Source organism: Hippoglossus stenolepis, chromosome 9 (assembly GCF_022539355.2).
Source record: "Hippoglossus stenolepis isolate QCI-W04-F060 chromosome 9, HSTE1.2, whole genome shotgun sequence".
Taxonomy (NCBI): Eukaryota; Metazoa; Chordata; class Actinopteri; order Pleuronectiformes; family Pleuronectidae; genus Hippoglossus; species Hippoglossus stenolepis.
Window position 1 is genome coordinate 395,526 of NC_061491.1, and position 27,096 is coordinate 422,621.

General features: G+C 41.0%; 2 protein-coding genes across 5 annotated transcripts in view; one reads left to right on the forward strand and one right to left on the reverse strand.

Annotated features, from left to right (window-relative positions):
- zfr (zinc finger RNA binding protein) overlaps positions 1 to 27,096 on the forward strand; it is a 1,162,720-nt gene that overhangs the window by 379,304 nt on the left and 756,320 nt on the right. The gene's annotated exons all lie outside the window — the stretch shown is intronic.
- Positions 1 to 27,096, reverse strand: part of ptar1 (protein prenyltransferase alpha subunit repeat containing 1) — a 67,786-nt gene that overhangs the window by 30,242 nt on the left and 10,448 nt on the right. For all 3 annotated transcript variants that reach the window (XM_035165574.1, XM_035165575.1, XM_035165576.1), the window contains 2 exons: positions 18,236 to 18,340; positions 5,061 to 5,304 (listed from right to left, as the gene is read on the reverse strand). In XM_035165574.1, coding sequence (XP_035021465.1) covers positions 5,061 to 5,304; positions 18,236 to 18,340 — 349 coding nt within the window. The remainder of the gene's footprint in view (positions 1 to 5,060; positions 5,305 to 18,235; positions 18,341 to 27,096) is intronic.

Below are 27,096 nucleotides of genomic sequence, written 5' to 3' on the forward strand. Positions count from 1 at the left end.
CCGTGGACGAGCAACTGGTTCCATTCAGAGGTTATTCTTTTTTTTCCGTTTTTTAAAATATTATTATTATGTTATGTTATTATGTTATGTAGCTATAGCTAGATAGCGGCTGCTAGTCCTCGTCCTCATCTCCTCTCCTCCTCTTCTTCTCTTCTTCTCCCCAGGCCGGTGTCCTTTCCGACAGTACATGCCCAGCAAGCCGGCGAAATACGGGATCAAGTCGTGGGTGGCGATGCAAAATCCAGCTACTCTTGGAAGATGCAAGTCTACACCGGAAAGCCGACCGGCTGACGGGCTGCTCGCGGTCAAGGGAAGAGAGGTGTTCTCATCCAGGTTCGCATTCATGCCCACCGCCACTCTGGTGTCCTACATCCCAAAGAAAAACAGGAACGTGGCGCTCCTGAGCACGCGGCACGCGGAGGCCGACGTCAGTGACCGCGAGGACAGGAAACCTCCACACTTTCGAATTCCTCTGACCCTTCTTTTCAACAATGTCCTCATCTTTTTAACCTAGGGCTTTGTCCGTTGGGGTGTAACGCTGTTGCTCGAGTTTTCTTAAACATTTTTTGTTGTCATTATCTGTTTTTTCTCGCTCCCACTCCTGAAGTACTGGTGTGCACAGCTGCAGTAGAAGAGGTGTGCCTTTTCACTAGCCTCACTATTTTATTACAATTCTGCAGTCAACGATTCGAATGCACCTCAATGCAAAATATGAACTCCCTTTTTATTTAGAAAGTGCTTTAAAAAATATTACAGACTGTTACTGTTATAACAAGTGTGCTGTAATTTACAAAATAAAAATGAGACTACAACTGTAAGTCTATGACAGTGGTTAGTGCTCTCCAAAACTGATTTGACATTCATTCAGTTTAGACTTGTTTGCTGCATCTAAGGCTTGAAAGGACAAACTCTGGTTATAGCCTTTACTGTATCAAGAGGGCCCCGCCTGGCCCCCCCTTGGCAGCGCTCCTCTGCTGTTTTCTACTCACTCACACTTAGAACTGATCTTTATAAAAACCTGCTTAATTCATATTTATGTTCCTGGATAAACAGGGTGTTGCTTCTTCTGAAACATTGAAGTTAAAACACTGTGTTGCACACTGTGTGCTGTGTGCAACAACCTAACCTGGCGTGGCTGTTACTCTATTCCAGCCACATGATTGGTTCGGCGTGGAGCTATTCTCATTATAATTGGTTGTTCATGGATGGAATGAGTTCTATTGTATTTTTATCAAGGAAAGGTTATTTTGCTAAAAAACTTCCTGATTGTTAACTCTTCTGCCCACTGTAATGCTGCCGCAATCGCTACCATCTCTACTGTGTAAACTGACAAATGATCGGAGGTTCTCCTGTTCACTGAAACTTTTAAGTCTGGTATACTGAAACCAAAACCGGTTCTTCCTGTAATAGGATATTTGGATCCATCTGTATATACTAATATAAATGTTTCGTATAATGTTTACAATCTATGTTCCAACAAAACTGCTATATTGTCAATCTTTACGTCCTTCAATAGATGTCTAATCAATAGACACTGAGGGGAACTGCCAGGGTGGTGTTAGTGACAATGGTACAGTAGGGATATAACTTCTCTGATGTGAATGTATCTGGCTACTTTTATACTGCTCCACACAAAACACTGGCTCTTGGCCGCTTTACTCTACCAACATAGAAGAAGTACCTTTGTTGATGGATGTTTTTATCTTCAGAATGCCTCTGAAGATTTGCCTAGTAATTCATTATCAACTGTTTTCGCCTAAGATGCAAAGGCATTTCACCCATCTCAACCTGAACAGTAGACACGATGTTTTGAAAGCAACACAGCAGAGTCTCAAAGCTTGAGCTTGCACAACCTCCAACTTCTTTATCAATGCAGAACCATAAGAGATACAACCATTGTCTAGCACAGATCTAACGAGCGCTACATAGATATTTCTCATTGACAACCTGCTCGCTCCCCATTCTGTTAGACGTCTTATCACATTAATTATTGTTTTACATTTGGAGAGTATGTTGTGTATATGTTCATTCCATGTGAGCTGAGTGTCAAACCACACTTTCCAAAACCTGATGACTTTCACTTGCTCTATTCGTTGTCCATACATACTTAGCTGTGTATCAACACCTTTCTTTCTAGTTTGCCAGCTAAATACAGGTCGGTGGTTCGATCCCATTCTTCCCCATTTGCGAGCCTAAGTGTCCATAGCAAGACACTGATATTTTCTGTTTTCGGTCTGTTCTTATTTATTATTATTATAAATATTGTGGGTCAAAATGTGTCTGATGCTAATTTTCATTTTTATGCTGATGACACTGTTGTATATAGCTCTGCGGCAACTCTTGTACAGGTCGTGGAACCCTTGCAAATAGAGTTTTGTTTAAAGTACCTTACTTCAGCTGAAACTTGTTCTTAACACAGACATGACAAAAATTATGCTGTTTACTACTTCTAGGAATAGACCACAAGCTATCCCTCCAGTGGTCACTCTTGATGGAAGAGAAATAGAGGTGGTTAATTCTTATAAATATCTGGGTATTCTGATTGATGAGTCCCCCACTTTTAAGCCACATTTGCAGCACCTGTAAGAAATGTGACTTGTTGCTGCAACTTTTTTATCTGTACTTGATAATGATCCTTTATATGCATAAATCTGCCTGGCAGAGTAAACTTCACTCAGCCTACCATGCCTCCCTGAGATTTATTACAAATTGTAAAGCTTTGACTTATCACTGAGTTATATTCTCAGGTAGGATGGCCTGCTCTGACCACCCAAGTTGATTCTGGGCCTGCTCCCTCATTTCCTGTTTGGCTGCATTACGCAGAAACGTATTGGACATTACTCTCTGCATTCTCAGAACATCTTTTTACTCTATGTTCCAAATGTCCGCACAGAAATTAGGAAAATGGCTTTTGCTTATTCTGCACCTGCATATTGGAATTTATTGCAGAAGGAATTAATCTCACTGGAGGCAGATTCTATAAGATGTTGCTGTTTTTAACTTACCTGGTTGTGAAGCTAGAATCTTTTTTCGTTCTTTTGATCTTGTTTTAGGTTGTGCTTACTTTTGTTTGTAACTATGTTTTTATCTGTGCTGATGTCTATCTTGGCCAGGTCTCCCCTGAAAAAGAGATTCTTAATCTCAATGGGCCTTTCCTGGTGAGTAAATAGAAACTCAACCCTGAATTGCCCCTTGTCATAGAAAACAAGTGTTGCACATTGATGCACTGTATGAATGTGTGTGAATGGGTGAGAAACTGTACTGGAAAGCGCTCTGAGTGGTCATCAAGACTAGAAAAGCGCTATATAAATACAAACCATTTACCATCTACATTTAAGGTTTGACTTAAAACGTTCCTTTTTGATAGAGTTGTGTTATGCTGCTATGTTATGCTGCTATAGGCCTAGACTGCTGAGGAATCTGCCATCATGCACTGACCACTTCTCTCTCAGTTTTTTCCACACACCTCTCTACTCAGCTAAAGGTTTCCTCCAGTTAGGAGGGAGTTGCACTTGCTTGTTGTGTGAACAGTTGGGTTTATCTATGATTTTCTAAGGTTGTAACCTGACAATGTTAAGTGCCTTGAATGTTAGTTAAAATAGTGAGACTTGTAGTTTGACAATGAGGACATGCAAAAGACACTGAATTCCCTCAAGTGAATCTATATCTTTAACGGAGAACATGATCGGGGGAGACCAGCAAATTCTGATCATCTCTAAACAACCTTGCTTGTTGAGTGAGCCTCTCACAATCATCCAATATCGACTGGGTTTTAAGACTATGAAGAGACAGGTGCTTATACAAAGTAAACCGAGTTAACCATGAACAAAGACAAAGTTTTGTGTTGGAGAGTAAATAGCCATGGTAACATATCATGGGTTAAACCTAATACCGAGGGATAAACTCAATAGTGACAGCTCTAAAGAGGGCTATGGCTGTATTCATAGAGTGTGGGGTTACAGTACGTAAATGTTCTGAGTTCTTCTGGCTTTGGTCATTAACAGAGTGTTTTTTTATTTAAAAATATTACTAACAACATGGACATTCAGGGGGCAAAATAACTTTCGTAGGCAATCACAAACACGTTTGTGCTTGTTTGGTGGCTGTGGCTGAGTGGTAGAGCAGTCGTCCTCAACCAGAAGGTCAATAGTTCGATTCCAAGTCTTCCTCATCTGCATGCCGAAGTGTCCTTGGGCAAGATGCTGTACCCTGAATTGCCCCTCATAGAAAAATAAAGTGGTGGTAATATAAAAACTGTATGAATGTGTGTGTGAATGAGTGAATAGCAAACTGTACTGTAAAGCGCTTTGAGTGGTCATCAAGACTAGGAAAGCGCTATATTTGTTTAATGATTAACAAAATGCCACGTCAGAGTTGGACATGTTTGACATTGATTTATAAATGAATATAATCAAATGTAAAATTAGCTATTATATTTTTACGCATTCAAAATGTGCCTGTTGGTGCATGGCATTGTTACTAAAAATATCCTAAATCAGGGGTCTTCAACGTTTTTCAGGCCAAGGACCCCCAAACTGATGGAGAGATGGAGCAGGGACCCCCTACTATATATATTGTATAAAATTGTGTTTTATATTAAACTGGGCCTAGTGCCATGTATAAACATAGCTACCCTGTTATTGTGCATTCAATACTAAGCTATTCAAATAATACACAGGTTCATATATTCATGTTTTTATTGTGTGTCGCTGAATAAGTGCATTGCTGAGTGAAAGATAACGTCTTCTGTCTCCATTTATCCATTCGCTACAATATGTTGGATTCATGTTAATGTGTATTTAAAGACATTTAAATGTGTGGAAAAAAAATTGGTTGGAAAAAATAAAATAAAATAAAAAATATATAAAAAATTGTTTAATCAACAGGACCCCCTGTTGAAGACCTCTGTCCTAAAGGGAGTAATGGGTTCAATTCTAAGTTTGAAGTGTGTTAGGTGAGAGTTTGATGAGAAAACACAAATTTCTGTGCTGATGAGTATGAAACTACATTAAATTAATCCTTAAAAATATATAAATAAAGGCACCTATTCTCTGTCCTACCTTGACATTCCCCTTGGCCATGTGCTGTAGGACCCAGATGCGGTGGGACCAGGCATTGTAGTTGCTGGAATAGTGGCAGGCAGCATCAGAGCACACTTTTATCTCTTGCTGGAGAGTCCTGGACAGATGGTCACTAACTTGCTGGCTCCTCTCACTATCAGCCTGTGCTGCTTCACCCTGCGGCTGCTTCCTGCTGTGGCCCACAGCAGAGAACTGATGGAGGATCTGCTGCAGCACCCAGCGTCTGTAGGGAGACATCAACTGCTGAGTAACCTGTTGTACAGTTAATTAATGGACCAATAAAAAGACTGTTCATAATGGTATAATTTATATATTCCATAGTATGACGAGGTAAGACTTATGGAAGTTGAAGCAGAGCAATTGCCTCGCTTCTCCGTCCGTCTCATTGGTTGGTTTGTTCGTTTTTTTACCAGAATTTAAAATCAATTATTATAAATAATTATTACATTTTCATGGATTAAAAACTAAATATCTTGACTTACAACACCGAAATTCCAATAGCCTGTTCCATTATGAATCTGATTTCCAGTTTCTAAATAACCCAGCACTGTTAATGTCGGACAAATCTCTTATGAAACCTTTTATTTGTGCTCTGTTTTATTTATATATTTGTTTTTTTTTGCAAGGAACGAAGTTGAAAGTATGCAGGTAAGGTAAGCATTTTTTTTAGGTGTACATTATCAGTTAATTGCATCACGGATAAACAAACATTGTGTGGTTAGGTGCTCTATTCAAGCGCCCAAATGCGAACTATATTCTGCCCAAGACAGTGAGCGTCCGTCCGAATGTGTTTTGGGAGCAAAGGGATCTATTTGGACAATATGATGTTATGAGCTCCTTGATATATGATGGGGCTGGATTGTGATTGATTGTGGCCCTATAGGGGAGGCTTTCACATGTAAATGAAAAGTGAGCTTTACAAATGCAAATCAGGTTAGTTTGACTCACCAATGGTGCAGGGGGTAAACTTTTTTTCTAAAAGGTACTAACTCCATTTTAAGGGAATCTCTGGTATAAATACATCAGGCTTAGTATAATTATAGAATCATAAATGTAGCTTGAATAGATGCTGTGTGCAATTAATTATGCTATAATGAATTACATTGTATACCATTAGCAATGGTCAATGTTATTTAAAAAAAAGATAGAAACAGTGCAAACAACATTTATTTTAATGCTCTGCAATGAGGGTTGTTTTACATACGTACATACGTACAAATACGTACATACGTACAAGGGTTGAAGAGCTAGATATAGTTTATTTCCCTGGTATGAAAACCCACCTCTTCAATCTTGTCTATAAACACTGTCTGTTCCCTGCAAGCTCCAAACTTCTACTGGCTTTCCATAGAAATGTCTGTCCGTATGGGGATTAAGCCAGGAAACTTGGGCAATAACATGTTGGATGCAGAACCTTTTCTCATTACATTAATAATAATAATAATAATATAATAATAATCTTTATTTATATAGTACTTTTCAAAACATATGTTTACAAAGTGCTTTACAAAGGCAGCATAAAAACAGACAGGTCATAAAACATCAGGTTTAGAAGAAACAGGTAAAATACATTTGTGTATAAATACAAGTGCCGTGTAAGATTCTCAGTAAAAGTTATGAAGAAGTCAGTTATAAAGAAAGTTAAGACTCAGGTAAAATAAGGAAAGGCTCTCCGATAAAAGTGTGTTTTAAGAAGGGACTTAAAAGAGTTCACTGAGTCAGCTGACCTGATCTCTTCATGCAGGTTGTTCCAGAGCCTCGGGGCCCGGACTGCAAAAGCTCTGTCCCCCTTAGTTTTTAGCCGGGCCTCCGGAACAGATGAGAGACCTCTAGCCGAGGATCTCAACGTGCGTACTGGTGTGTATGATTCTAAAAGATCAGCGATGAAGCAGGGAGCGAGGCCATGAAGGGCCTTAAAAGTGATCAGTAAAATCTCAAAATCAATTCTAAAACATACAGGGAGCCAGTGTAAAGATGCTAAAACAGGAGTGATGTGATCATGTTTCTTAGTTCTTGTTAAAAGCCTGGCAGCTGAGTTCGGGACAGTCTGGACTCGATCAATAGCTTTTTGACTCAGGCAGGTAAAAAGGCTGTTACAATAATCTAAACGTGATGAGATAAAAGCATGTAAAATCGTCTCTGTGTCCTCAAAAGTTAGCATGGATCGTATTTTAGAAATATTTCTCAGGTGATAAAAACAGGATTGCACAAGCTTAGTGGTGTGCTGCTCAAAACTTGGCTATTTGTCAAACCAGACTCCCAGATTCTTTGCCAAAGGCTTTGTATTGTTCAATAGGGAACCAGCAGATGGCAGTATTTGTTTTGCCATGTGCCCAATAACAAGAATCTCTATTTTGTTCGAGTTCTACTGAAGGAAATTCTGAGACATCCAGTTTTTTATGTCATAGAGGCAGTTAATGAGTGAACTCAGCATGCCCGGGTCTTTGTGTCTTACAGGTAAGTACAGCTGCGTATTGTCAGCATAACATTTTTAATGAGACACCATGCCTATGAATTATGTTCCCAAGGGGAACAAAAAATAAAAAAATATAAAAATAAAATAGGCCCCAAGACTGATCGCTGCGGTACACCATACTTTAGAGTTAAAAATTATGAGACAGTTATTAACAGAGACACAGAAATTCCGGTTAGACAGGTATGAAGCAAACCACTCCAGCGCTGTGCCAGATATCCCCACCCAGTGATCCAGTCTGTTTAAAAGAATGCTGTGGTCCACTGTGTCAAATGCTGCACTGAGGTCTAGAAGTACCAGGATTGAGCACATGCCGTCATAAGCAGCCATTAGGAGGTTGTTGGTAACCCTGAGCAGGGCAGTCTCAGTGTTGTGGTACTTACAGAAGCCAGATTGGAGCTTTTCAAGATTTTGTTGTTTTCTAGTACTGACAGTAGTTGGATTGAAACAGTTTTTTCAAAAAATGTCGATATAAAAAGTAACTTAGAAATTGGCCTGTAGTTTTCAGGATAGGAGGGATCCAGCCCAGGTTTTTCTAAAAGGGGGTTTAAACACACAGTTTTAAAATAATCAAGGACAAGGCCATTAGACACGGAACTGTTAAAAACTGAAAGCAAGCAGGGCCCAACAGATTGCAGTACTTGACGTGAACATTTTGTTGGAATTATATCAATGGGGCTTGAAGACACTTTCATGTGTGATTTGGTTTTTAAACGTTCCGAGAGAGTGATAGGGTAGAACTGGTTAAAAACGGCTTGTTGGTGGTAATCGAGGACATCATTGTGGGTGGCACTGGGGGTAATAGAGGCTCTTATTGACTCGACTTTATCAGTAAAATATGATAAAAACAATCAGCATCGCTTTCAGCTGGGGAACATGGAGGTGTTGGGTTGAACAGCTGATCCACAGTTTTAAATAAAAAATTTGGATTATGTTGGTGAGTGGCAATAAGTTGTGAAAAGTAAATTGTTCTCGCATTCTTAATCATTGTCTTATATTGTCCCAGTAAATCTTTCATGTTATTGCAATATACATTAAGATTGGATTTTTTCCAACAGCGCTATGCCCTCCTACACTCCCTTTTACAATTTCAGATGTTTTCATTTATCCAAGGCTGTTTTTTTCCTGAGCACTTAGACCGAACCTTCACAGGTGCAATAATATTTAGTGAAGACAGACAGATTGTGTTAATTTGGTTGACGAGATCGTTGGAATTAAAAATGAAAGTCTTATTTGATAATGATCTTACATTAGAAGTATTTGTGCCAGGAGGTAAAATCGGTGCATTCGCCCAAATCTCTAAGAGATTCAAAAAATTTCTGTGTGATTTTTTTGGCTTGACCGACCTACAAGTTACAACTACAGGAATATTAAAAGTATCTGACACAGCGCTGGGTGGTGATGCCTTTTTACACCGCAGAGTGGAGCTAGCGGCAGCGGAGAGAGTCAGTGGCAGAGAGGAAGAGTGATGTTCAGTGACCGGTGTAGTGTCCAGGTGTGCCGCGAGTCAGGTGCGTTTGGCGGTGGAGACAGCATGGAAAATGTTTGCTGCTAGGGCACAGGAGCCCCGTGGACTGGGGTAAATGTCATCTCTGTTAAAAAACAAGGCACGCTCCCAGAAAAGATTAAAATTGTCAATTAAAACCAAGTTGTTGGAGGGACATGCCGACTTTAGCCATGTGTTGAGGCTAAGCAGCCTGCTCAACGCCTTACACCTCGGTGGAGAGAGCGGATCGGTCCTGAGATAAAAACGGATTTGTTGCAGTCCTTGAGTTAATTAAAAAGACAGTTAAAATCATACTTCAGTATTTTGGACTCTTGGTGGGCGGTGTCGTTCGTGCCAATGGATGATGACGATTCTGGCGTGAGGATGTTTACAGAGAAGAGAGGTGATCTGTTGAATTTCGTCCAAAACTGTAGCACCGGGGAAGCAGTAAGTTGCAGCAGTTTTTGTTTAATGTGTCTGACTATGGAATCACTGATGATGAGAGATGCAGGAGGAGGAGACACAGAGGTCTGAACCGGAGACGGGATAACGGGACGAGTGGAGTACTGTTTACAGCCAGGCCATGAAGAGGGGGCATGATGTCGAGAGCGATGGTTATGGTCAGTGTTATTTGTATGAGCCTGTTGGTTTGTAGCGACTAACTTGGTCCCCGGTGACCGTTTTCCCTGATTTTGCGAGGAAGCTGCATCACCAGGGGTTAGGCCGGGAGTGGCGCCGCTGGAGCAGGAGCTAGACCTGCAGCCAGCAGCAACACCGTGAGGGCTAGAGAGCATCTCTGTTGGCCCTGGAGGCAGGAGCGACGCCGTCGGAGGAGGAACTGGACCTACAGTCAGGAGCGTCTCTGCTGGAGGTAGAGCTGGAGGGGGGAATTCCTGTTGATCCAGGAGGTCGAACTTATTTTCAAGGTGGATTTCCTTAAGATGTTTGGTGCTGCAAACCCACCTGCTGCTGTGCTTATCCCTGCCTACCACGGACTAAACTTCAGTTGGCTCAGCACGCGGAGTAGAGCTGGCTGAGGCCTTGGGTTTAGCTCCCAATAGTTCTTAAAACAGCTTAAACTGAAGTGCAATCGACTAAAGTCCCGAATCCAGTCAAGGTTATTATTAAAAAGCACCTAATAATTCAGATGTGTAGGTTAAGAATTTGGTAAAGATCTGGTAAAGAAATAGTCCTTAATAGTGTTTTGCACACTCCGAAGGACCTGTGGCCTCACCAAATGGAGACAACTCTGGCCCCTCCTGTACAAGATGTCTGTGTTGGTGGACCAGTCCAGTTTGTTGCTGAGGTGAACACAGGCTATTGGTATGCATGTTTCTGACCAAACTCTCAGTAACGACACAGTTTACTAACAGTGCATACGCACAGTTCTGTGCTTAACCCGTGCGTAAGAACGTTTGATGAATGAATCTGGGATTCATCAATATGTTCGTACCTAAATTTGTTCATACTCTGCGAACAAATTTAGAACTTCCTCATGACCATGCGTACGCATAAATGATGAAGGCCTGACTGTCCTGAAAAATGTAAAGACAAACCCTTTTAACAAAATGCATAAGAGACGGCGTTCATCCCACTTGGGATGGAGCAGCTCTCTTATCTAGGAATATTACTCAGTCTATAAAATGACAACCCAGAGTTGGGACCAGGACGCAGAGCTGCAGTGCTAAACACTTCTCTGCGCTCCCTCTGGATCAGTCACACAACCACAAACCCATAGAGATTGTGTCTGTCCACCGTCCTATTAAATTATGTAAATCAAACAATAACAGAGGGAGAATTCTACACAAAAATCTAATACAAATTAACACAACCTCTGCAACAACTCAAGAAACAAAGACTTTTAAATGTGGTCTTTTAAACATAAGATCATTATCATCAAAGGCTATTTTAGTTAATGAACTAGTCTCAGATCAAAAAATAGATGTATTGTCCCTCACTGAGACCTGGCTGCATCCCGATGTCAGCCTAAATTAATCTACTCCAGTCATATAAATACACACGTTCCCCGAGAATTTGGCCGAGGAGGTGGAGTTGTTGCTATTTTTAACTCTAGTCTATCAATTAATCCTAAACCTAAACTAAGCTACAACTCATTTGAAAGTCTTGTTCTTAGTCTTCCACACCCATCCAAGAAACACCAACAGCCAATCATATTTGCTGTAGTTTACCGTGCGCCTGGGGCTTATTCTGAATTTTTAACAGAATTCCCTGAGTTTTTATCAAACCTAAGATAAAATTATTATTGTTGGTGACTTTAATATTCATGTTGACAATAATAATGATAGCCTTAGCGTAGCATTTATTTCAGTACTAGACTCAATTGGTTTCAGTCAGTGTGTACACCAACCTACTCATTGTTGTAACCACACACTTGACCTTGTACTATCATACGGTGTCAAAATTGAACATCTAACAATACTTCCGCGTAATCCAATTCTATCAGACCATAATTTAATAACCTTCGATTTTTCATTATCAGAATACATGCCACTAATAAAAAACTCCTTTTCTAGATGCCTACCTGATAGTGCTGTAGCTAAATTTAAGGAAATAATTCCAATTACATTTAAACCCGTATTGTCCGTCGATATAATCAACAAATTCTTTAAAAACCCTAGCTCCACTGAGATTGACCATCTCGTCGATAGCTCTGTAAAGTCATTACGATTAACATTAAACTCAATAGCGCCTCTAAAAAAGAAATGTGTAAAACATAGTAAATTAGCTCCGTGGTATAATTCCAAGACACATGAATTAAAACAAGCATCAAGAAAACTAGAAAGGAAGTGGCGCTCATGCAACCGTGTTGAATATCTCCTAGCCTGGAAGAATAGTGTTAAAGCATATAAGAAGGCCCTCCACAAAGCAAGAGCTGCCTACTACTCCACATTAATAGAAGAAAATAAAAACAACCCCAGGTTTCTCTTCAGCACTGTAGCCAGGCTGACAGAGAGTCACACCTCCACCGAACCCAGTATTCCTCGATCCCTAAATAGCAATATCATTATGACCTTCTTTAATGATAAAATTCTAACTATTAGAAATCAAATCAAACATCTCCTGCCCTCAATTGTCACTAATACCCCATCAAGAACAGAAATCTCATCCTACCAATTATTTAGACAGCTTCTCTCTGATCACCCTTGATCAGCTGACCAAAATAATCATGTTCTAAACAACTTGTATCTTAGATCCCATTCCTACAAAATTACTTAAAGAAATTCTGCCCCTAATTGATAGTACGTTAATGAACACAATCAATCTCTCATTATCATCAGGATATGTACCACAGTCCTTTAAAATAGCTGTAATCAAACCCCTTCTCAAAAAACAGGGGTCAGCAACCTAAGGCACGCATGCCAATGATGGCACGCGGAGCCATAATCATTGGCACACTTATTAAAGAAATGTTCAAAGGTTTTGCCGTCACGCAGCCTGTATTATTTAGCTTGATTGATGTTAACACCTCCCAGCCACTAGGTGCCAGTAATGCGCCATAGGCTGGATGCCAATCGCCATTAAATAATAAGAAGAAGAAGCCTCCCAGCCGGCGCAGCTCGCATTTCCCCACATGAATCTCCGTGAAGTGCAGCCGCTCAGGTGTATTGGTGATGGAATGCCCGCTAGCTAAAAAACTGAAGGCATGGGCATTTCAGCCCTCATGGGCAGAAGACTGTGGCTTTGTTTTTCATAAGGACCGTGCTGTGTGCACGTTTGAAAATGTTGTGTGCCGAACGTCCAGTGTTAAGCGCCACTTTGAGACAAAGCACGAAAGAAGTTTCAAAGATCAGGCAGACAAGGGAGAATCGATCAAACGTGCAGTGTCCAGGTATGGGAAGCCAAGTCTCTCAAAGTCTTTGAAGCAATTTTGCAATTCTGAATATGAGTGTGGTTGGTGGGGTTAATGACAAACTTATTATTGCAATCATAATGAGATAAACATGTTTCTTTAAAGTGTTGTTCTATATATAGCCAATATGGATGGAATAAAATGACATGTCTGTTGGAAATATTAATGTGGTTCAATAATAAAACTTAATATAAAATTTTTTTGATATGGCACACTAATTCACAAGAAAATTTTACATTGGCACTTATTGTCAAAAAGGTTCCCGACCCCTGGTCTAGAATGTCGGGGGACACATGACACACGGAGCTTCTCTTCCCAGCTTCTCCTTCCTCTTCTCAATCCTGATCACATCAAAGAAATTAATATCTCATCAATACATGTTACTGACTTGACTTCTTCCCCGGAGTCCCTTTGCACGGACCTAGTATTTGAGGCTTTTGACTACACATGTAGGACGAACTACAGTTCGTCCTACATGTGTAGTCAAAAGCCTAAGGCCGCATGTCCTTTGTTCTGGAGAAAACCAGAGCCTCCAGAACTCCGTCTCCCAGGGTGCCTCAACGTCACACAGAGGTGTGAAAACCGACCGGGGACACAAGTTTAAACTACTATTGGTCACTCTGGGCCCCATGACCTATGAGGTCACCAAGCCAATATAAGGCCAGGTCTCCCTCTCTTCATTCTCTTTTTACGCCATCCTCGAGAGGAGCACACCGCTCTTCCTCGATTCCTCTTTCTACGAATCCCTCTGAGGGGAGAAGTCTGGCTTGTCCAACTCCTCTTTTCGATTCCTCAACTCAACTCAACGCAACCCTCCGAGAGGAGCTCAAAGGTGCAGCTTTCCACTCACCTCAACAAGGAAACCTCCTCCTAATCCAAGCTCTACCAACCTTCAGGCCGCGACACGAGGTCCGGCCTAAACAACGAACAGCAAAACCGCTGCACCGCACAGCAGAACCACAAAGACAGGAGACGCAACCCAGCAAGACGACTTCACAGAACTTCGAACAGCACAGCAACCCTTTTTCCCTTTCCATGGACGGGTAACACAACTGGGCTTAATAATTATACTAGGCTAAGCAAAGACTGTTTATTCGATTCCTTGTGATGTTTATAAGTTTGATTTGTGCTGCTGTGATATTTTGGTTACAAGTTATTTGAAAGTTAATGTTAGTTTGTTGTGCTCTTCACAGTCTTTCTTTGCATCCACTCTACATTATTTCTCTAACTTGGCACCAACACACACACAGACACACGCATATCTCAGCACCCATCTCTCTGACGCCCACTACATGTCGTAAACATTCCAAAGGGGGGGAGGGGCGTTATCTTTGGAGTGGCCAACCGCCATTTTGGAAGCATGAAAGCAGCAAGGGCATGCTGTACGCTAAGGGGACAGAACAGGAGAGGTCAAGTGCCAGGCAACAGTGAGAAGGGCCGTGGGCAAAGTGAGGTTGTGCTCTGAACTGTCATATAATGTTGAATTTGAGTCAAACTTTTAAAAATCAGACAATAACAAGTGAGTAAGAATGTTGGGTTCATGGGGCAGGTTCCACACCTAGGTGTGAAAAGGTGAAGGACCCCCAGGGAGACTGAGTTCAACGGCCCTTCTTTGTCTTTATGAACAAATGGCCATGTGATCAGGATTTGGGTACACATGCATCTCTTGTTGACCAATAGTGAATCCCAACAAGGGTAACAGCTAACTGGTTAGTTTTGTTTTCTTATCTGAGATTTGTTCTTATGCAAGAACTAAGAAAAAATCTCAGTTAGACAACACTAACAAATCACAGGCAGGTCAGAGTAGGAGGCAGCGGCAGATTGATGGACATATTGAAGAGGTTAACACATACAGGTGCATCTCAATAAATTAGAATATCATGGAAAAGTTCATTTATTTCGATATGTCAATTCAAAAAGTGAAAGTCATATTATATAGATTCATTACACACAGAGTGAAATATATCAAGTGTTTATTTCTTTTAATTTTGATGATTATGGCTTACAGCTAATGAAAACCCCAAATTCAGTATCTCAGAAAATTAGAATATTACATAAGACCAATAAAACATATATTTTTAATATAGAAATGTCAGCCTACTGAAAAGTATTGTAACGGACTGGTAGTTAGGATTATGTTCTGTTTGACTGCTATGTGGTCGTTATGACTTATGTTCAGCTAAGTACACTGTGTTAAATAAGTTCTGAGATGTCCTGAGGGTCAGTGAACAGGTCGGGGTGGGGCATGTGACAGTTCTAGACCAATGGCTGTGGGGTTGTGTGGGATGACAGGCTCTCATTGGCTGGTTTGTTAGCGGGTCAGGGGTGAAGGAGGAAGGGGAGTGAAGAAGACGAAGTTGTTGTTTGGAGTGTCGGGGTTAAGAACAAGAAGTGTGACATGTTCGGGTTGACTTTAATAAAGTTACAAATAAGAGAAGAAGTTCCGTGTCGTCTGTGAGGCGGGGACGCTACAGTATGTTCATATATATATGCACTCAATACTTGGTCGGGGCTCCTTTTGCATGAATTACTGCATCAATGCGGCGTGGCATGGAGGCGATCAGCCTGTGGCACTGCTGAGGTGTTATGGAAGCCCAGGTTGCTTTGATAGCGGCCTTCAGCTCGTCTGCATTGTTGGGTCTGGTGTCTCTTATCTTCCTCTTGACAATACCCCATAGATTCTCCCCATAGATTCTCTATGGGGTTCAGGTCAGGCGAGTTTGCTGGCCAATCAAGCACAGTGATACCATGGTCATTAAACCAGGTATTGGTACTTTTGGCAGTGTGGGCAGGTGCCAGGTCCTGCTGGAAAATGAAATCAACATCTCCATAAACCTTGTCAGCGGAAGGAAGCATGAAGTGCTCTAAAATGTCCTGGTAGAGGGCTGTGTTGACTTTGGACTTGATAAAACACAGTGGACAAACACCAGCAGATGACATGGCTCCCCAAACCATCACTGACTGTGGAAACTTCACACTGGACTTCAAGCAACTTGGATTCTGTGCCTCTCCACTCTTCCTCCAGACTCTGGGACCTTGATTTCCAAATAAAATGCAAAATTTACTTTCATCTGAAAAGAGGACTTTGGACCACAGAGCAGCAGTCCAGTCCTTTTTCTCCTTAGCCCAGGTAAGATGCTTCTGACGTTGTCTCTGGTTCAGGAGTGGCTTGACACGAGGAATGTAACAGTTGTAGCCCATGTCCTGGATACGTCTGTGTGTGGTGGCTCTTGATGCACTGAATCCAGCCTCCGTCCACTCCTTGTGAATCTCCCCCAAAACTCTTGAATGGCCGTTGCTTCACAATCCTCTCAAGGCTGCGGTTATCCCTGTTGCTTATGCACCTTTTTCTACCACACTTTTTCCTTCCACTCAACTTTCTATGAATATGCTTGGATACAGCACTCTGTGAACAGCCAGCGTCTTTAGCAATGACCTTTTGTGGCTTACCCTCCTTGTGGAGGGTGTCAATGACTGTCTTCTGGACAACTGTCAAGTCAGCAGTCTTCCCCATGATTGTGTAGCCTACTGAAGCAGCCTTAGAGACCATTTAAAGGCTCAGGAAACCTTTGCAGGTGTTTTGAGTTAATTAGCTGATTAGAGTGGGACATCGTGAGTCTACAATATTCAACTTTTTCACAATATTCAAATTTTCTGAGATACTGAATTTGGGGTTTTCATTAGCTGTAAGCCATAATCATCCAAATTAAAAGAAATAAACGCTTGCAATATTTCACTCTGTGTGTAATGAATCTATATAATATATGAGTTTCACTTTTTGAATTTAATTATCGAAATAAAAGAACTTTTCCATGACATTCTAATTTATTGAGATGCACCTGTATTTACAAAATGTTTACATATTAAATGTGTCACATGTTTCATGATGTGACAGCTGGAGTTTGTTAATTTTGAAAACAGAGTTTATTTCGGATTCTGAGTCAAGACATGACCCGGGATATGCGACAACTCACACAGCGCCACGGTCTGTGTCCAGATTAGAGAGTGGCTCAGGTTGCATTTATCTGTCTGAACCCATCAACCACAAAGAATACTAAACTATGCTTCTATCACTGGATGACCCTCACAACACTCACTGTGTGAGGACGGCAAAGAACATAATAAAAGACGTAACACACCCCAGGCACTATCTATTTAGGCTCCTCTCATCACGCAGGCGCTTCAGATCCATCCGTGTACACACAAATAGACTGTGTAAGTCTCAAACAACTTCTCTGTCATCTGAATCCACTGTGCAATATTATCACATGTATCATGTATAATTTTTATTGATCATATTCATCTCACCTTAAAACATTGTGCGATATTTATCATATTCATCATAACATTTAAATACACACGCGCATTATTAAAATTAATTGTCATACTTATCTTCACTGGTCCAAAAAATTAAGAGAACACTTAATTGTCACCCCAAGTCAGTTAAACTTCAGGGATATCAATCTGTCCATTTACAAAGCACAAGTGATTGTGAATCAATTTCACCTGCTTTGGTGGAAAAGAAAGTGACAACATGTGCAATGGAGAGCCAAAAGCAAGACAACCCCCAAAAAGGGAATGGTTTCGCCAATTGTACAGACAATTGCTCTCTCCTTATACTTCCTGATTGATTAATTTTGTGACCATACTGTCAGAAACAGACTCCATGAGGGTGGCATGAGGGCCTGACGTCCTGTAGTGGGACCTGTGCTCACAGCCCTGCACCGTGCAGCTCGTGCAGCATGCAGCATTCACAATAGAACACCGAAATTCGCAGGACCGCCACTGGCGCCCCGTCTTCTTCACAGATGAGAGCAGGTTCACACTGAGCACATGTGACAGGCGTGAAAAAGTCGAGAGACGTTGTGGTGAACGTTATGCTGCCTGTAACATAGGGGTTTAACGTTACATGTATCCGAACCGAAAATTTCCGGTACTTTTATAATTTTCTTGAGCAGTGTATATCAGTCATTTTACTTGTATTACTTGTAGTATTACTTCTATTTTATTAAAGAACTTCATTTTATACCTCTTCTGCTTTCATTTATATTTCATTATATAGTTGTTTGTTTTTTCTATTTTTCTTTCTTATTATTTACAAAAAGCACAATTTGGATGGATGATGCTTTCGTAAGTTCATTGTGGTTGAATCATTACAATTAAGTATAAATAAATATAGTAATAATAATAATAATAACCCAGAGTGACACCAAAACAGCAATGATCATTATGTACTTGCACAACTACACAGCCACCCCAAACTAAAACTAATAAATGCATTTAAAGCTACAAACGGAAGAGGGTGCTCAGCAACTACGTCTTACCGGTGTATCCACGTCTCTGGGCTCTTGGGGAATTTGGTGAGGGCAAGCTTGCCCAGATAGAGGTCCTTTTCTGGGTAAAGAACTCCGCACTGCAGCAGCTCCTTTCTGAAATAACAATCAGCTATACATTAGGCCGCTTGCTTACCAACACATAACAAGCATTTAACAGTGCAGAGGGGTGCAAATTTCAAATACTGGTTTTAAAGGAATGGCTCAACTGGGGCCTAATTTATAAAACAGTGAGTAGGATTCAGACTAAAAAGTGTACATGTGCACAATACTTAAGAAAACACATTTATAAAACCACTCTTTTTACATATGCAATTAATGCATTGAGTGTGGCAGAGAGGACAGTGCCTGAAATAGGATGAATGACCATCCTCACACATTACTGTATATGCCACTATATATTATGCATAGTGTATATTACATTATATCTGTACAGGAGAATAATGCCTGTCTAATTCTACAGATACTCCTTTCTCTCTCTAAGCCGTACCCAAGGTCAGGTTATAGATAAAGGGCCAACCAACAGTGCATTGTAGTGTCTACGTTGAGGGACTTTCATATCTAACTCAGATGCGCCAGACAGAGAGGCACCAACTTCAACTCTCACCGACTTCAACTCTTTTGCGTATTTCACCAGTGGCAAGACGTAAGGACAATGCTATTTAGAAATGCATACTTTAAGCTTAACTATCCAATAGGATGCGAACACCTACATGTAACAGAGAGTGACAGCAATTCTAGCCATTCATGGATGTGCTGTTGGAATGGGTCACGCAAGTAGAGGGAGATATATGGGGATGCTGTGGAAGACATATGGGGTGACTTGTGGGTGACAATTGCTTATTTTACTCTGTAAGCATTTGTATATTGTTTGACCTTCTGGTCTCCTTGATGCATCAAGTCTACATTAAAACCTTCTGCATAAGACATCAGTTGCTGCCTGAGTTCTCCTTTCACCAGCTTCCAGGAAACTTCCATAACAAATAGTGACCACTCATTTTAATTAACCCACAAAAAACTGCAGGCATTTTGAATTCTGGGACAGCTGGGATATAGTATTCCCGAAATGGACTTAAAGGGGACATATTATGAAAATTCCACTTTTTTAGTGCTTCTACACGTTAATTTGGGTATCTGGCATGTCTACCAACCCAAAAACTCTGGAAAAAAAACACTCGCGCGTTTTGTTATGGTTCCTCCAAGTCAGAAACGTCATGCTTGAGTGACTGGAATGAGCTTCCTATGTACTGTGTCGTCACAATACAGTGGGAGTCTCCCTACATGGCCTTGGCCCACCCCCCACCTCATCCCCCCCACACTCGTTACGCCGGGTTTACACTGGACGCGGAAGCGCCACGCCACGCCGCACAGCGCCATTTTCAAGCGCGCAGCCGCCTGGCTGTTCACACGGGACGCGCATTTCTCCGCGCTGGTCAGCCCGCGATTCTGCTTTCTCCGCTTGTTGTTGTACCCGTTGAATGTAGGGGTTGGCTGATTAGCTATTTGTGTTAACAAGCAATTGAACAGGTGTGCCTAATAAAGTGGCCGGTGAGTGTATATAGCATATATAAAAGGAGTTTGTGCCCACCCATATAAATGCAGGTTTTCGAAAATGGACAGAACATGGACTCACTAATCTACACCAGCTCCACAAGGAGGGCTGCCTAAAATCATTTGAACAGTGACGAGAATAATTTATACCTTCAAACCAAGAGTTTTACAGATATCTACAATTGAGAAACATTTTGACAAAGCATAAAGAATGGGATAAAGTATTGGTTGTGCCCAGACCAATTGAAGAGTCCTTGATAAATGTACAAACAGGGAACGGGGTTAAGAAAGTTAAGTCATTTTTACCAAATATTTTTAGGCATGAATCTGAATAATACACAACAGATAAAAGAAAGATGGGAAACTGACATGTATAGCAAGTTAAGAGACAAATGACAGAATTTTGGTTTACACAGTCTTTAACAGCAACTATTAAATGTATCATAATTAAATGGTAAAAACCAGATCCCCTAACATACAGTGAATGGATTGAAAAGGTATTGGGAAATGTATCTGATGGAGAAAATAACGTACTCCCTGAGACTCAAATAAAGATATATTTATTGAAAGGTGGAGTCCTGCTATGGCTATGCTGACATAGTAAATAATAATAATAGTAACTTTATTATCTAAACAAGGTTACAAAGTGCTTCACAAAAATGGGGGGTTTGAGAGACCAGAACATCATATTTGAACTCTGTAAGACTGGTTGTTGTAATGAAAATAATTATGATAGTCTTCAATTGTACCTTGGCGTCATCAAGTGTTTCAGCCTTTTAATCTCAATGACGTTAAAAGTTGAACCTGAGGGTACGCTGAGACTAAAGGTAAATCTGACTGGCTACTGATTTGTATGGCAGTGGTATGAAAGCCATGTGGCCCGCTCAGTAGATCAGACGGCATTAACTCTATGCCTTTTTTTAAACTAAACTAAATATCTACTCTCATAGGCAGCAGAGTCAAAAGCTGTCATATTTAAGAAACTGCATAAAATGTGGTTTCAATAAAAGTAAGATGAAAGTAATTAAGGAGTTAAAACAATAGTACCAGAATTTGTAATTCTGGTACTACTGTATTGTATTACAATTATATTTGTACTTTTGTTTGCACTAACTATAACAATTAATGCTTGAAGCTAAACTGAAGACTATTTGAATTTCATTGTAGAAAATACAGCAGGTAAAAATGTGTGAGAATAATGTTGCTGAAAGGGAAATACAAATTAAATTAAAATAAATAAATTGTACGAAAATATATTTCTTTACAAATATTTGGTTGACATTTTTAGGTGGTGATGTTAAAATTACAGATTAAAATGTATTTAAATAGTTTGAAAAGTAATTTAATATTCTTCAGGACTTAAAAGTATGAATTATATATATATTATCTATAAAACTTTTTAATCTAGACATATTGTGGTTTTTAAATTTTCCCTTTCTTCTGTGGGTTGTATGGGTTTATTGTGTATGTAAAAGGTGTGCATAGTTTAAAATGCCAAGTAAGCAGCAGAGAGAACTCCTCTCTCCCACAGAAAACCCTGCTCCTGAAATGCCTTGTCAATGCTTTTGTCAATATGTCAACATCACTTTGACTATCATCAGCATAATGCACACCAGGCGGCTAAACTGGCATGCTCTACTCTGGTTTAACTTCTTATTTTATGCTTTCAGCAGACATTTCAATCCAGGGTACAACTCAACATAAACTTTATGGTGCACCCACTGTCTAGCATGTGATCCCATTGTCAATTCATGTCTTGCAGAAGTCTATCCTGATATCACCTTATCATGTGACCTTTTGCTCTACTCTGGTTTAACTGTGTTTGTCCATTGTTTGAACTCAGCTGACTGACAACACCCTAACCACACATGATACTATTTCCTCTCCAACACATTTAGGATGCAGCCTATCAGTCACACCTTATCAGACAATAAGTTCCAGACACAGATCAATACAGTCACACACCCCCCTCTGCGTGTTTTGGGGTCAGGAGGTAACCCACACAGAGACACTTAACTATGAGCACAGACACTTCACATTTCATCTCACTTGCAACCTCCACCTTGCCTGTGTGATCCTTTCTGCAGAGCTTTTTACAAATAAATTTACAAAGACAACTTGTCTCAGAACCTCGTTTGTTGACAAATTTCCGCCACACTCCTTTGGGGGTTGGTAGTGTCTTCCTCAAGCTCGGGTCCTCTACCACAGTGATTCTCAACTGGTGGGTCGCGACCCAAAAGTGGGTAGCGAACCCGTTTCCAGTGGGTCGCGGACAAATTTCAAAAAATTAAAAATAAAATAAAAAATGTTAAGAAGAAAATCCTGTTCTTTTATTTTGAAGGGGATTTTTGATGCAGCTGAGTGCCGTCTATTCACACTCCGGTGAAACAGTATTTGGCGTTAATGCCTTGTAATGCTAATAGACACCCGCCATTTCACAGCATAGAAGAACCCCCGCAAAGTTTCTTTTCATATGCTAATTGAGCATGGCGAAACGCAAGTAGGACACCGACTACATGAGATATGGATTTTCTTACATTGAGGACAAAAGAGGGAAAAAACCTCAGTGTGTTTTGTGCAGCGAGGTTCTGGCACAAGAAAGCATGAAGCCGTCAAAACTGAAGCGGCATTTGGAAACAAAACACCCTTCTCTCAAAGATAAACCTGTTGAGTACTTTCGAAGACGACTTCAGGACCTGAGGACATCACAAAAGTGTCTTACTTCTTCGTGCTCGAAGCAAGAACAGGCACTCCGCGCATCTTACCAGGTGGCACATCGTATTGCTAAGTTAAAGAAGCCCCACACCATTGCAGAGGACCTTATCTTACCTGCAGCCATGGACATGGTGAGAGAGGTGTTGGATCAATCCGCAGCGGATAAACTGAAATCTATACCTCTGTCAAATGACACTATAAGCAGGCGAATTGAAGACATGTCGGATGACATCAAACTACAGACCACAGCTCGAATTAAGGCAAGTGGTCATTTTGCATTACAAATGGACGAATCTACAGACATAACAAGCAAAGCAGTTTTACTCGTTTACGTGAAACGTGTGGAACGGGGACTTACAGGAACAATTTCTCTGCACAAGAGAGCTCCCTACGACTGCAGAGGACATTTTCAGCTCCGTGGACTTGTATTTGAGTTCAGTGGGACTAAGCTGGGACATGTGCGTCGGTATCACAACTGATGGCGCTGCCTGCATGACAGGAAAAAACTCGGGGGTTGTGAGGAGAATACTTGAGAAAGCGCAGAATGCAACTTGGAACCATTGTTTTTTGCATCGAGAGGCCCTGGCAGCAAAGGATATGGTAGCAGTGCTTCATGGAACATAAAAAAATGTCGTCCAAGTGGTAAACTACATTAAACGAAGTGCAAAGAAGACCCGATGTTTTGAAAAACTGTGCCAAGATCTTGGTAGTGAGCATGTACAGGTATTTTATCATGCCGAGGTACGCTGGCTTTCGAGGGGAAAGGTACTGTCCTGTTTTTAGGAACTACGAGCTGAAATCGCAGCCTTTCTTGCCCAGAACAATTCGCCTCTTGCAGACCTGTTTAGCAACAGTGTGTGGCTCGCACACGTTGGTTACCTCGCTGATGTGTTTGAACAATTAAACACATTAAATGTGTCTATGCAGGGGAGGGGGAACAACATTTTTGAACAATATGACAAAATCGATGCTTTCAAAAAAAAGATCTCCGTGTGGGCAAGTCATGTTTCTAAAAAACGACTCGACATGTTCCCCAATGCCTGTCATGAGGGACAGCAACTGGACACGGCAGGAAAAAATGTAATGGAGAAAACAATCACGACACATCTGAATAAACTTCTGGAGCGGTTTAATGACTACTTTCCCGAGAAACAGAGGGATGACGACTGGATACGCGACCCCTTTGGAATCAACATAGAAAGTGTCACGTTGCCAAGCAACGAAGAGAGTCAGCTGGTGGAGCTGTCATGTGACCGCACGCTGAAAAAGAAATTCACAGAGGTAAGCCTCTCCCAGTTCTGGTGCACTAATGGGATGAGCGAGTATCCTTCCCTTGCCACTCGAGCAGTAAAAATCCTCCTACCATTCAGCACTACCTATCTCTGTGAGTGTGGCTTCTCAGCTGTGGTTCAGCTGAAGACAAAACACAGAAATAGACGGGACATTGAGCATGACCTCAGAGTTGCCTTGTCTACTATAACTCCAGACTTTGAGACTCTTGTCAGGAGCAAAAAACATCCCCAGTTCTCCCATTAATTCCTCCAAACTCAGATCTATGTCAGTGTTACACCTAAGGTTGAAGTGAATGCTGCTTAATTTTCTTCAAAGCACAATGTTTTTCAGTATTTACCTACTGAAAAGGTAATCAGAAGAAAAGTTAATTTTGTATACTTGAATCTTTTTGAATTGCACTTATTACCTTGTTTCCTTAAGACGGACTTTTGGGTTTTTAATTAAAATGCAGCTAATTGAGTATAAAAGGGAATATTTCTCCTCTTTTGGCCAGTTTATGATGCCAGCTGGGTATCTGATGACTGGTAGTGTGTACATGTTGATGACTCGGATCTTGTTCTTGCCATTCAGTTGACTTTTTAGGACTTGCCAAACCCTCTGGAAGTATTTAGCTGTGGTTGACTTCCTTGCAGCCTCCTCACGATTGCCATTTGCCTGTGGGATCCCCAGATATTTGTAGCTGTCCTGAACATCTCCTATTCTGCCCTCTGGTAGGTCCGCCCTTCTGATCGTACTATGCGCTGACATACTACGGTAAGTGAATTGCATCATTTCCTGTTTTCCTGCCGCTGGTGGTGGTCACTCTCTCTAAACTAGCTCCTCTGCTAAAACCGATATTTCTGTAGTTAGCCACCCCCCGCTAGCCGCCGCGGAGCCAACTAGCTTAGCCTCCGCTAGCAGTCCCTCGACTTGTCCCGAGCACCGGGAGCCCAGGGCAGCTGGGTGACTGTCCAGAGGGGGCATAGTGCTATCTTAAAGCCCACAATTAAAGACCCACCAGTTCAAGTTTCAAACAGATTCTCTCCACTCAACGACGCACCTGTTGGGAAGCAAACTCTGGTCACTGGCGACTCGGTTCTGAGAAACGTGAGGTTAGCAACACCAGCGGCCATAGTCAATTGCATAACAGGGGCCAGAGCCGGTGACATCGAATCAAAACTGAAGCTGCTTGCTAAAGCTAAACGTAAATACAGTAAGATCGTAATTCACGTCGGCAGCAACGACTCCCGGCTTCGTATGTCGGAGGTCACTAAAGTTAATGTTGAGTCGGTGTGTGCTTTTTTAAAAACAATGTCAGACACTGTAATTTTCTCTGGACCTCTTCCTAATACCACAGGTGATGACATGTTTAGCCGCATGTTGTCTATTAACCGCTGGCTGTCGAGGTGGTGTCCTGTAAACGGTGTGGGCTTTGTAGACAATTGGCAAACTTTTTGGAGGAAACCTGGTCATGTTAGGAGAGACGGCGTTCATCCCTCTTGGGATGGAGCAGCTCTCTTATCTAGGAATATTACTCAGTTTATAAACCCCAAATAACAACCCAGAGTTGGGAGCAGGACGCAGAGCTACACACTTCTCTGCGCTCCCTCTGGATCATTCACACAACCACAACCCCATAGAGACTGTGTCTGACCCCATCCCATTAAATTATTTAAATCAAATATTAACAGAGGAAGAATTCTACGTTCCCCGAGAATTTGGCCGAGGAGGTGGAGTTGCTGCTATTTTTAACTCCAGTCTATCAATTAATCCTAAACCTAAACTAAGCTACAACTCATTTGAAAGTCTTGTTCTTACTCTTCCACACCCATTCAAGAAATACCAACAGCCAATCATATTTGCTGTAGTTTACCGTGCTCCTGGGGCTTATTCTGATTTTTTTTACGGAATTCCCTGAGTTTTTAATCAAACCTAGTCCCAAAAACAGATAGTTATTATTGTCGGTGACTTTAATATTCATGTTGACAATAATAATGATAGCCTTAGCATAGCATTTATTTCAGTACTAGACTCAATTGGTTTCAGTCAGTGTGTACACCAACCTACTCATTGTTGTTACCACACACTTGACCCTGTACTATCATACGGTGTCAAAATTGAACATCTAATGGTTCTTCCACGTAATCCGATTCTATCAGACCATAATTTAATAACCTTCGATTTCTCATTATCAGAATATATGCCATCAATAAAAAACTCCTTTTCTAGATGTCTACCTGATAGTGCTGTAGCTAAATTTAAGGAAATAATTCCAATTTCATTTAACCCTATATTATCCGTCGCTATAACCAACAAATTCTTTAAAAACCCTAGCTCCACTGTGATTGACCATCTTGTCGATAGCTCTGTAAAGCCATTATGATTAACATTAGACTCAATAGCGCCTCTAAAAAAGAAACGTGTAAAACATAGTAAATTAGCTCCGTGGTATAATTCCAACACACATGAATTAAAACAAGCGTCAAGAAAACTAGAAAGGAAGTGTCGCTCCTACAACCGTGTTGAAAATCACCTAGCCTGGAAAAATTGTGTTAAAGCATATAAGAAGGCCCTCCACAAAGCAAGAGCTGCCTACTACTCCACATTAATAGAAGAAAATAAAAACATGATGGTGGATCGTGTATCAGAGATCGTGATCGTAATGGCAGATCCTGTATGGGGGATTCTGTATCGTGCTGGCTGATCGTGATAATAATGGCGGATCCTGTATCTATATCTATACATCTATAGATATCTCTATAGATAGAGATATCTATAGATATCTATATCTCAGGATCTTTGCTGCTTCTAGCCCTATCTTCTGTGCTGGTGATGGCAACACGGTCCTCATGATGTGCTGGGCCCCTGTCACCTGGCTCTCTCCCTGGATCTGACCCTTCCATTATCTTAATGAACCTGAACAGTCTGTCTCCTAGAATAGAAATAAGGTGTTTTCCATACTCATAACTACACAGTACAACACAACAAGACTAATGTCTTTACTTTTTACAAGTGTAAATATGAGAGGGCTTTACATCATAACTCAAACTAACAAACTTACCTGAGTCTATGCCTCTGTCTGACTGTCCCTGCCTAGCTCACCTGAGTTGCCTTTACCTGATGACACATTTGTGAAACATTTCCATCAGCACTACATTACTGAGTAGGTCCACAACATTAAGGAGCCTATAGACATAAGAATGTTTGTTGTATTTCGTCTTTTTGTCAATGATCAAGAAAATGCACCATGGCAGCCATTTTACATGAAAAATAATGCACTTAGAACCTAACTGTTTTGAGTAATTTAATCTTAA